Source organism: Sus scrofa, chromosome 4, assembly GCF_054392235.1.
Source record: "Sus scrofa isolate SSC_HxYL_T2T_F1_AM1 chromosome 4, Sscrofa_HxYL_maternal_Yorkshire_Landrace_v2.0, whole genome shotgun sequence".
NCBI lineage: Eukaryota > Metazoa > Chordata > Mammalia > Artiodactyla > Suidae > Sus > Sus scrofa.
The window spans coordinates 110,960,659-110,973,181 of record NC_139386.1 but is presented as its reverse complement, the minus strand read 5'-3'; the positions used below and the strand labels follow the sequence as shown (position 1 = coordinate 110,973,181).

The 12,523-nt window shown below is 39.7% G+C and overlaps 1 protein-coding gene across 2 annotated transcripts; it reads right to left on the bottom strand.

Moving 5' to 3' along the window:
* Positions 1 to 565: 565 nt before the first annotated feature.
* On the bottom strand, positions 566 to 11,983 carry SIKE1 (suppressor of IKBKE 1). Of its 2 annotated transcripts, none has more exons than XM_001924186.6 (5): positions 11,747 to 11,983; positions 11,408 to 11,513; positions 10,147 to 10,289; positions 8,284 to 8,397; positions 566 to 5,547 (listed from the first exon to the last, which is right to left on the bottom strand). In XM_001924186.6, the coding sequence occupies exons 1-5, from the start codon at positions 11,903 to 11,905 to the stop codon at positions 5,446 to 5,448; spliced, it is 624 nt and encodes a 207-aa protein (XP_001924221.1). In that variant the 5' UTR covers positions 11,906 to 11,983; the 3' UTR covers positions 566 to 5,445. The 2 variants fall into 2 exon arrangements, 1 of the variants encoding a protein (XP_001924221.1); XR_014844457.1 differs by having other exon boundaries at positions 3,197 to 6,496; positions 8,005 to 8,397.
* Positions 11,984 to 12,523: the final 540 nt, after the last annotated feature.

Here is a 12,523-nt window from a genome sequence, read left to right as displayed (position 1 = left end):
GATCCCTGGCCCGGCATAGTGGGTTAAAGAATAAAGCATTGTTGCAGCTGCTGCACAGCTCACATCTGTGGCTGGGATTCAATCCCTGGCCTGGGAACTTTTATATGCTGTGAGTGTGGCCATAAAAAATAAAATAAAATTAGAAGTCAGATACTAGCAAAGGATTTTTTAAAATGTATAATTTATTATTTTATATGTATGCATCCCTTAACAATCTATTGTAGTCACATGAGATCTTGTACATCAATGAAAATTAATGACAATTATACAACAAAATGAATCTTAGAAACATAATGAAGAGTGAAAAAAATCAAGTCACCATAGACCACTATACAGTCTGATACCATTTTCATAGAGCTCAAAAAAAAAAAAAAAAAAACCCTAAAAAAATGCTACTTTAGGGTTACAGACATATTTTCAGGTCTTTTTAAAAAACTATTAAAAAGAGGAAGCAGGGGGTAGGGAGAGTGAGGAGAGGAGCTCGAACAAATGCAGTGTGTGGGTAATGTTTAATTCTTAAATTAGGTGATGAATTATTGTCATGCTGGATAATTTGCTTGTCACATTTATCCTTTTTTTTTGGTCTGGCCACACCTGAAAGCATGTGTAAGTTCTCTGGCTGAGGATTGAAGCAGTGCCACGGCAGTAACCCAAGCCGCTGCCACAAAAGAATTCCACATTTATCCTTTTATAAATGTCAAAAGTTACATTAAAATATACGTACAAATTTACGCATAAAGTGTTGGCAAAATTTATATTTGCATGGTTGTTTTTTAAATTATGTTTATCAGAATTCTTAATTATAGGTGATTCAGGTTAATTTTAACAAAAACTGATTTTATTAAAAGCTAGTAAGTAATTCTCAGGATCTCTGAACAGCCAGAAAACCACAATGTAAATGCTATGCAGGCTCTAATCACTTCAGGTAACTGCTTCAGTGAAGATCCCACTGTGTCCACTGTTGGGCAGAAACACTGCAGCTTACACTATTGACTCTGATGACACTGGAAACTGAAAGTTATCAGTAAAGCCACTTGTGCTGCTCTTCTGTAGAGCTGGATGTAGTAGCCAGTGTACACCACTGCCTTTACTCAAAAGAATTCTGCATAGTTCCCTGCTTCTTTGTATCACTAACTTTTAGGACAAAGAGGTACTTTTTCTGGCTGCAAAGAGGCTGGGAAAACAAATATCTGACACTTTCAAATTTTTTAGGAAGGAGGGAGATTCTGCCTCATTAGGTAAGGGATTCCTTAAATACAGAGGTTAGGATAATGGGCAGCAAAAAAAGAAATGATGGATGTTTTCCTCAAGCCCATTTTTTGGCCACTCAATATCTACACGGTCCTTCAGCTAACACTTAACACTTGTTAAGAACTATTCAATATAAGAAGACTTGTGTGAGGGAGTTCCCATCGTGGTGCAGAGGAAATGAATCTGACTAGGAATCATGAGGTTGCAGGTTTGATCCCTGGCCTTGCTCAGTGGGTTAAGGATCCAGCGTTGCCGTGAGCTGTGGTGTAGATTGCAGATGCGGCTCAGATATGGCATTGCTGTGGCTGTGATGTAGGCTGGCAGCTACAGCTCTGGCAGACCCCAAGCCTGGGAACCTCCACATGCCGTGGGTGTGGCCCTAAAAAAGACAAAAAAAAAAAAAAAAAAAAAAAAAAGACGTGTCAGATATTATTAGTTGCTTTCTCAATACTCTTTCCTCTTCGGTATTAGAAGAGTGATTTTATTTGGGGCAGCTATGTACTCAGCCTCCTTTACTGCTAGAAGTGACCATTCAATAGGTCAGGCAAACAAGATAAGGGGAAATCTGCCTGAGTCACATAAAAAACAATACATGCGGCTGGCATTCCCCCCCTTTTTTTCCTGCCTGGAACACGGATATGACATCTGGCACAGCAGCAACCTTCTTGCAGCCAGAAAATCATGAAGGATGAAAAACAACATGGTAAGAAGGCAGATCTGAAAGCCAGAACCACACCCTTTCCTGTATGTAGTAAGGACCACTGATTAAGCATTGTTCTTTCAGTTGCACATACACGCATACTTTTAGCTGAACCATTCTAGAAAACAGATGACAACTATGTCTTATTAGTTAAGACTATTAAATTTGATATTTTCTAATATATGGGCTGTGGTATTTCTTTTGCACTACTAATAAAAAAATTTTAAAGATTAATCAAGAACCACTTGAACTCTCTGAACAGTACTTGGCACAAAGGAATCTCAGCTTAATGGTTAAGAATATGTTTAAAAGACTGGGTGTGAATTTTGGTTTCAGTTTGGAAAAATAACCTCCTTGTGTCTGGGTATATGAAGGTATGGTTGAAATGAAGATTATATAATAACTAAAAGCACCAAGCTTTCTAGTTCTCCTACCCTTTTTTTTTTTTTTTCTCTGTTGGATTCTCAAGTTGTAAATAGACCCTACTCTGTACTCTATGCATCCTTATACTGGAGTTATCACATTATTTGCCTCCTCTACCAGAAGATTTTTCTTTGAAAACACTGTCAATGTCTACCTCTCCTTTATGAAATTCCTAACTCAAACTAGTGTCTTTAGAAGTTACCTGGGATGATTATTAAAACACAAGTTCTGGAGTTCCTGTCGTGGCGCAGTGGTTAACAAATCTGACTAGGAACCATAAGGTAGCGGGTTCAATCCCTGGCCTTGCTCAGTGGGTTAAGGATCCGGCATTGCCATGAGCTGTGGTGTAGGTCACAGACGTGGCTCGGATCCCACGTTGCTGTGGCTCTGGCATAGGTCAGTGGCTACAGCTCCAATTAGATCCCCTAGCCTGCAAACCTCCATATGCGGGAGCGGCCCTAGAAAAGGCAAAAAAAAAAACCCAAAAGCAAAAACCACAAGTTTCTAGATTCCATCCTCAAACTTCGATTTCAGTAGGTCAGTAAACCACATTTTGAGGAATACTGCAATACTTCCAAAATGTTTTAATTTTGTAATTTGACTTGTAATCATATAATTTATGATTTCTAACCATAATAACCATGAGGAAATCTCTAAAAGATTGTTCAGAAACAATTACTTGTAGTTTTACTGTTGGATACACTGTGCTAATTACAAAATATTTATGACAATCCCTGTCTACCTGACAGGTTGCTTTTTAGGTGAAAAATAAACCTTTGCACTTTCTAATAATTAGACTCATTATGGAGTAAAACTAGCTGATAGTCTCAAAATTAGACTTTTATTAAAAAGTTAAGTTTTAATTAAAATTTTGCAAATCAGTGAAGTTCCATCATCCACTGCAAAAGAAACTTTAATACCCACTCAAACCAAAGTCAAGAACATTCCTTCCCCACTTCAATCTTCTAACTACACACTATTTTCATAGTAACACCAGCTAGAATTTATATTATATAGGGTGCTAAGAGCTCTTGAGACTCATGCTTCGAGCTTTTGATTTGCCAGGGGGAAAAGTTAACATATAGATTTATTCTGATATCTGAGATGGAAAGAACTTTACAAACAACTCTAAAGGAATATAAAGGAGATAAAAGGACACTATGCTATACTTTCATAGGCCATCTGATCACATTATCATTTTCGCCAAAAACTGGCCATGGCAGCTGACAAATGTTACAGGGTACATGCCTCCTGAATGGAACTGGGGTACATACAGTGGCACTTAGGGCATATATGTCAAGGCAAATGGCTAGACTGAAAGTTTATATACTCTTAGGAAATTTTTCAAATTCTCTGCAGGACTTTGAATACAAAGTTGACAAATTCTAAAATGACTTAGACTGATTCATTACAGCCTACCACTGTCGACATAGGCCATTAATATTACTGGAATCAGATGTATTTAGGATATCTTGGAGAAATTTTGTTTTAATTGGAGTTAACTTTTATGACAGTACAAAGGAAAGTTTACATCACATAAAGCACTAACCAAAAACTGTCTCTCCCAAGCAGTATAGTGCTTAGTGTTACAGGAAAATATTGACAAATTTATCATTCATTATTTCAATTATTTTTGGGCAAACCTAAATCGGTAGTATTACATGAAATGATTTGTAAACTGAGTATTACATGAAATGATTTGTAAAATGAGTTAAACCGAGATGGGAGAATGAACTGATGGGTGACCCTAGCTGATCAATTAGCATCTGAATCTCAACACTGCTTTGTTGTTCACACAACACTATGAATATAATAACTCATTAGGTGAGAAAACTTTGTTTCCATGTGAAAAATGGATCTAAAAAGATGACAGGACTACTAATACTAGTAATGAATAACATCCAAATAAGTGATGGTTCTTAATTATAAAATAGAAGGTACATATAAACTGAACTGTAGAATGTAGTACCTAAGAACTATGATGTGAATAAACCTATTATATGTTCTTCACACTGGGTAACTACCCAAGTTAAAGATTTCCTGGTAGGACAAAATTAAAAAATTGACTCCTAACATCTAATAGAATAAATAAAACATACTTATAGCATCTGAACTAAGAGCACACGTATGCGTACACACATACACAGGACAAATTTCTCAGCATTCTTTGAACAATACAATGGTTATACCACCACTAGAAAAAAATAGTTGACTGATTTTCAAGTATGTTTCCTGGATACTAGCAATAGGTTCTTTCAAATTAAAAGACACCAGGCCATAAAATGGCAGCTCTTAGCACCAGAGAGACCTAAAACTTCATAAAAGGTGAATGAATGACATTACAAATCAGAAAATTTGGCAATCTACTTCTCTGGAATTGTATTACTCTTCTCAAATGGAAAAAAAAAATCCAGGTTTATGCCAAATAGATTTATAAAGCTAATCTCTTAAATTTTTTTTTTTCTTTTTAGGGCTATACCTGTGGCATATGGAAGTTCACAGGCTAGGAGTCAAAATGGACTGTAGCTTCTGGCCTAAACCACAGTCACAGGAACCCCAGATCCAAGCCACATCTGTGGCCTACACCACAGCTAATGGCAAAGCCGGATCCTTAACCCACTGAGCGAGGCCAGGGATCGAATCTGCATCCTTATGGATACTAGTTGGGTTCTTAACCCGCTGAGCCATGATGGGAACTCTCTCTTTAAATTTTTTAGAATTGTAATTTATAAGCCTATATAGAATAAAAGCACTGGCTTTTAACAAAATGCTCTAAGTTTCAGAGATATGAAAGAACAAAAATGAACTGAAAACACAGTTTATATAAATTGAGGTCCCAGATATGAAAATTAATAGTCTCTTAGAGAAAGGAATGGTGAAACTCAGTGTGTTTCACCCAAAAACTGTTCTGTGGACAGAACTTTTGACTGTGAATTCTAAAATGCCACTTGATACATTTAATCAACATTAAATCAAGTCTGAGGCAAGACACTAAATGGACAACACTAGAATAGAGAGATAATAACTTCTTTCCTTAATAAACAATCTCCAGCTGTCATTCAGAAGCTGAATTATTTGATGGCTTGGGAAGTAGTGTCCATTGAATTGTCCTTCCTGACCTGAAGAGACTCACTGCTGATGGACAGTAACTCTCGAAGTTCCTTATTTTCAAGCTGGAAAAAAAAAGTACATTGTTAATGTCAGGTATTTTGACTGTCAAACTGTTATCAGAACACATTGTTTTGGCCCTGAAACAGAAAGCATATTGTTATTTTTTTTCCTTTTTTTTTTTTTTTTTCCAGGCTGCACCCGTGGCATATGCAAGTTTCCAGGCTAGAGGTCAAGTGGGAGCTGCAGCTGCCGGCCTACGCCACAGCCACAGCAACGCTGGATCTGAGCCACGTCTATGACCTACACCACAGCTCATGGCAACACCGGATCCTTGACCCACTGAGTGAGGCCAGGGATTGAACCCGTGTCCTCATGGATATTAGTTGGGTTTGTTTCTGCTGTGCCACAACAGGACTCCAGAAAGCATATTGTTTTAAATATTTTAAAAGTTTCGAGGAAACAAAAGAACTGAGAATTTCCTAAAATACTATTTTTTAAAATTCATTTAAGAATTTGAGTAAGTTCTATATGCCATGTGTTAGGACTACAAGGAAAAAACAAGGTCCCTCCCCACTTCAGGAACTGACTGGTTGTCAAACTCTTCATAGTTCCCACAAGTTTTACTTTTGTTTCTTTTATCTCTTCAATTCCTAACAACACTTTCATTCTGCTCAATTTTCTCTCCTAGATGTCCGACAGTTTTGGAGAAAGGAAGGAAATGCGGAGCAGAATTATCGGGCACATAGCAAGGTACTGCATGGACATCCTGCATACATCATCTCATACAACACAGAGGGTAGGTACCATTGCCTATGTCTGTGTTCTCTTTGAGATGAGGACACTGTGGCTTACAGAAGTCCCAAAACTTGTTCAAACTCAGATGTCATATTGCTGGGGCCTCAATCCAATACCCATGTTTGTCAGCATTAAAAGTATTAAGTAGGAGTTCTGTTGTGGCACAGCGGAAATGAATCCGACTAGGAACCATGAGGTTGCGGTTCGATCCCTGGCCTCGCTCAGTGGATTAAGGATCCAGCATTGCCGTGAGCTGTGGTGTAGGGCGCAGATGCAGCTCGGATCTGGTGTAGGCAGGCAGCTGTAGCTCTGATTTGACCCCTAGCCTGGGAACTTCCATATGCCTAAAAAGCAAAAAAAGAAAAAGAAAAACAAAACGTATTAAGTAAAATGTGTCACACATTTCCTTAGGCCTGTTTCCATAACTAAGATAAATTAGGGATGTAGACAAGGTCATTCTATCATTTTAACTAACTCCTAGTTCCTACTTGGGACCTTGTCACTCCCTTTGATTTTCAGATAGGGCCACTTGCACTCTTCACCCTTATTCTCTCAGCAGGAAATTCTAAGTAAACCACAGCATTTTCAGGTTTCACTAAGGGTTAGAGCCCATGCTCATTAACACTTTTGCCATACAAAGTGCTTCCCTCAATACCCTGTGTCTCTCTTTTAGCATTTATATACCATTTTGTACCAAAACAAGTACTAGTACAATTCCTTTCATCAGGTTCTGAGCAGGGACCCTATCTTTTTCTTGCTCATATTCGTCAAAGGTCCATGACAGCACCCTGTAATAAGGAACATTTAAGTCATCTATTACAACATTGTTGCTTAACCATTTTACGGGAACACTAACATCCCAGGCTCTTCTTTGTAAATTATTCCCATCTTAATCAAAATATTAGACATTATCTATTTGAATTCTTTTTGCAGCAGATGAGGGATTTTTTGCTTACATGTAATCTGTCCCTTGTCCTCTCTCTGCCCTCCTGATGTGACATCTCAATTTCTAGCCAATACATACTTGGCATCTTCAGTTTGCTGCTGATTACATTTCCTTTCATGAAAAAGGTAAGGAAGATGTGCTTTTTTTTTTTTTTTTTTTATGGCTACACCCATGGCATATGGAAGTTCCCAGGCTAGGGGTCGAATCGGGGCTACAGCTGCCAGCCTACACCACAGCCACAGCCACACAGAATCTGAGCCATGCCTGGGACCTACATCACAGCTCACAGCAATGCTGGAACCTTAACCCACTGAGCGAGGCCACATCCTTATGGATACTAGTCAGACTCATTTCCGCTGTGCTACAATGGGAACTCCCAGGAGATGTGCTTTAATTTTAAATCAGAGCACAGAGAAAACATCAATACACTGCAGTGATAGGACAGTGAAGACATACCTTCCAGACTCTAAAAACTCCCTAAATTATTGTGAACCTGGAGTTCCCGCTGGGGTGAAGAAGGTTAAAAATCCAACTTTAGCAGTCTGAGTTGCTGTGGAGGCATGTGTTTGATCCCTGGCCTGGTATGGTGGGTTAAAGGATCTGGAATTGCTGCAGCTGTGGTATAGGTTGGAGCTGGGGCTCAGATTCAGTCCCTGGCTTGGGAACTTCCATATGCCACAGGTGCTTCCATTAAAAAACACACACAGGAGTTCCCGTCGTGGCGCAGTGGTTAACAAATCCGACTAGGAACCATGAGACTGCAGGTTCGATCCCTGGCCTTGCTCAGTGGGTTAATGATCCGGCATTGCCGTGAGCTGTGGTGTAGGTTGCAGACGCGGCTCGGATCCCACACTGCTGTGGCTGTGAGGTAGGTCATTGGCTACAGCTCTGATTAGACCTCTAGCCTGGGAACCTCTAGGAAGCGGCCCTAGAAAAGGCAAAAAGACACACACACACACACACAAAAACAACACACACACAAATCTCCAACAACCCAAACCCCCACCAAACAATAACAACAAAAAATATTGTGAACCTAAAATAGCAACAATTTTACCTCTAATTGTGCTAGTTTTTCCTGAATCTTACAAAATTGGTCATCATCCATCTGAACTGCTTTCCTCATCACTTCTCCCATTTCACAGATTCTGTCAATCTGACTCTCAATTTCCTGTGATGATATTAAAAAAAAAAAAGGTGGAAAAGTCATCTTTTTTTACAGATAGGAAGTTCATGAGAACATGTGCACTATGATGTTAAAAGTTCACTTAATCTATGTTACAGAGCTTACACAGAAGTTTCACTATAATCTCAGTCCTCAGAGATAAAGCCACAATAAAGTTACCTTGTGATATTCACAGGTAATTTGTTTCCAGAAAATCGATTCTGGTCTAAACACTCATTGCATGTTGGAGAGTATCTCTAAATGGCTATTTAACTTAAATTCAAATATTTTTATTGGCACCAAACTTACCACATTCCAAGGTATCTTATTGTATCTTTGGTCACATCTCTTAGCAAGTTTTGTTTTGCTTTGTTTTTGGCTTTTTAGGCTTGCACCCACGGCATATGGAAATTCCCAGGCTAGGGGTCCAATCGGAGCTTCAGCTGCCAAGCTACACCAGAGCCACAGCAATGCCGAGTGAGGCCAAGGATCGAACCCACATCCTCATGAATCCTAGTTGAGTTTGTTAACCCCTAAGCCACAAAGGGAACTCCCAGCAAGTTTTTAATATAAACTAAATTCTGTCTCCTTCAAGGTTCAAGTTTTTGCTTCTGGATTACAGATTATTATTTTGTCCAGATGAAAGCCATTTGCATATTTAAAATACCTATTTTCAGAGTTCCCGTTGTGGCTCAGTGGTTAACGAATCTGACTAGGAACCATGAGGATGAGGGTTCGATCCCTGGCCTTGCTCAGTGCGGTAAGGATTTGGCATTGCCCTGAGCTGTGGTGTAGGTCGCAGATGCAGCTTGGATCCTGTGTTGCTGTGGCTCTGGTGTAGGCTGGTGGCTACAGCTCCAATTCAACCCCTAGCCTGGGAACCTCCATATGCCACAGGAGCAGCTCTAAAAAAGGCAAAAAGACAAACAAACAAACAAAAAAACAACCCCCCCAAAACACCCATTTCCTCTGAGTTTTTTAACTAAAGTCAGTAAAATGTTTTCAGTGGAATCTAAGATGAAACTTATCTTCCAGAAATTCCACTGCAGCAAAGAGTGAGATATCAATATATTAATCTAGGATTAAATGATATAGTACATGTGAATATACAATGAGAACTGTGAAACACTCCACAAACTTATGAGCAAGTACTGTGTAAATCAACTATAACAGAAAAAATGAAAATGTTAAGAAAACAGAATAATTACTGGGTCTCCCAAATTAAATCATAAGTAACTAAAGTATAGATACTGATGTTGTATAGTTTACAGACTGCCTGCTATGTGCCAGGTACCATGTTAGAGATAATAGATGGAATTCAAGCTCCTTACAACCAAAGAGCTTAAAGTCTAGTGAAATATACAATAATAACCACTCAAGTATTTACTGAGCCCCTTCAACATTAACTGGCATTCTGTCTGGTACAAGAACGAAGCATTCATTAACATCTTGAAACAAGATCTCAGTGAGGGAGGGAGGAACTTTGGAATTACTCAAATAAAAGGCCCTGAGCAGCTCTTTACCCACCTTTTTTTACTTTAAAAATTTTTTTTATTAAAGTACAGTTGATTAACAATGTTACCTTCCCCAGTCTTCTTATTCATATCTTTACAAAGATATACTAAAACCAACAGCAAATGTGATAAAACACAAAAGGAAAACAGCTTAGTTTTCTTCAAAAGTGAACACACAATCCAAAACAATTTCAAGATTTAAATGCAGTTCCCTTAAAATTTTTTCACAAAAGTTTCTTACTGCAGAGTGAGACTGATGAGCTTTCAGGACTGGTTCAGCATCCACTGCTTTTTTAGCAACCATTAATTGTAACATCTGTTTCCGGTATTTGCTCATGATGAGTTCCAAAGCATCCTGGTGTTCCTCCAAGGAAACCCATAGCTCTATCAAAAAATAAAAAAACTTGGCAGTGATGTCTGAGAGATACCTCCTAAAGCCACACTCAAACAGTTGGAAGTTTATGGCATTCCATGGGATATTAGGAATCCAAAGTTGTAAATCAGTGTTGAAGTCCCCAAAACTTAACTATGTGAAAAATATCTGTCTAGGCAGAAGCAGCATCAACTGATAGAGTCATGGGATGTGGAATTGGAAGACATAAGTTTAAGTCCAGTTCTTTGAGTTATTAGCTTACTACTCTTAAAGCAAATCATTTAACCTCTATTTCTTATCTGCCTTGTAATAATAAATACCTGGCTTGTTTACTTCAAAATAAAGCTATGAGAATACAAGTGTATGGTATATGTAATTCCCTCTGAAAACTGATATACAAATAGCTATTCATACTACTACCATTAGCAATGTATTCATTAAGCCCAAGAATATACACCAGAGGATAAAACTTAGCTCTTCCACCTTGCACAAGAACATAAAAAAACCCCTTTGATCTTAACTTTAATGTTTATTTCAATTATTTAAAAATTAAATTTTAAGCCCTTAAGGATATTAACGCCAGGAGTTCCTCTCCTGGCTGAGTGGTTAACAAATCCAACTAGGAACCATGAAGTTGCAGGTTCGATCCCTGGCCTTGCTCAGAGGGTTAAGGATCTGGTTGCCCTGAGCTGTGGTGTAGGTAGCAGACGTGGCTCAGATCTGGTATTGCTGTGGCTGTGATGTAGGCTGGCGGCTACAGCTCCAATTAGACCCCTAGCCTGGGAACCTCCATATGCCGTGGGTGCGGCCCTAGAAAAGACAAAAAGACACACACACAAAGCATATTAACTCCATCTGGGGACACCTAATAAGCCATGCAGTATTCAACTCTACTACACACCTTTCTGATGAGCTGCCTGTAAATAAAAAATCAGTTATATGACCTTGAAAAGGGAATGTAACACATTTTATTGCTACTGGGCCGGCACAGGACAACTTTCCCGTTAAAAGTACTGACTTGGACAATACAGCATGTGTATCTTTATGAATGGTTTGTCAGTTCTGCAAGAACTCTTTAAATATTACTGCATATGAGAAAATCATAACTACACAAAAAGGCCTGACTAACCTCTGTTTTCCTGCTGCAAGTCTCTAATCTGTGTATTCTCTTGGGAGAGCAGAATGTGAGGTTTGTATTTGGACATGTCCTTTATATCGGATGCATCCTCTTGATACTGGACAAACAGAGACATACTAATCGCGCCGTAAACAAGACAGCCGCAAATGCAACTGAAGACGCAGGAGGCAGTGTTCCAGGGTAACATTCTCATCCCCGACCCCGCAAAAAGGTTTCACCGCTGCCCTCGGGGACCAGGAATATATTCCAAGTCGCGTTCCCACTTTATCTCACCCTCCACCCCTAAAGTGCCCAGAACCCGAGGGCACGGACCCCTACCCTCTGCCTGACCTGGTCCGGAAGGGCTGTCCCCGCCTCCCGCATAGCGGCCACCCGCCGGTGCAGCGCCGCGGACTGGTCCACTAGCGACTCGGCCGCAGCATCGTGCTCCCGCAGCCTCTCCAGTAGCGTCTTAGCATCGGTCAGAATCTTCTCGATGGTGCAGCTCATAGCCTCCACAGGAACACAGCCCCAGCGCCGGTCAGCTGTAGGAACCTCTCAGATCCGTCCTGAGCCTGTCTCAGCGTTAGTGACGTCACTTCCGGGTACGTTTAAAGGCGCCTCGGTGATGGCCTATAGCGCTTGCGCAGTGGAGCCAGGTCAGCTGGTGACCCGCTTTAAGCCGCGGTTTCCCCGAAGCCTTTATATGTGCCCAGTGGCGGAGGCCTCCCCTTGCCTCGCCCTTGGCTTCCTGCAAGGCCTGATGGTCAAGTTGAGTTATGGCTGGGCTAGTCCAAGTTTCTCCTTTCCTTTGTGGTTTTGATTAATGTGTATTGTTATCGTCATTCTTTTAAAAATATTTTCTTTTTTTAAGTTGTGGTAAATTATGCATGAAATTTACCATCTTAACCATTTTTGAAGCATAGTTCAGTAGTATTAAGTGCATTCAAATTGTGCAGTTATCACCATCTATCTCCAGAACTCTTTTCATCTTGCAAAACTGGAACTCTGCAGTCAAATTTTTAACTTCCTATTCTGCCTTCCTCCTACCCCCTGGCAACTACTCTTCTATTTTCTGTCTCTGGATTTGACTACTTTAGGTACCACTTATAAATGGAGTCATGTAAA

Coding starts and splice junctions, on each gene's coding strand:
- SIKE1 (XM_001924186.6), bottom strand. CDS start 11,905: ATGAGCTGCACCATCGAGAAGATTCTGACCGATGCTAAGACGCTACTG. Junction 8,398..10,146: donor CTCATCAGTCTCACTCTGCA/GTAAGAAACTTT, acceptor ATATCATCACAG/GAAATTGAGAGTCAGATTGA. Junction 5,548..8,283: donor AAAAACTAGCACAATTAGAG/GTAAAATTGTTG, acceptor TTTTTTTTCCAG/CTTGAAAATAAGGAACTTCG.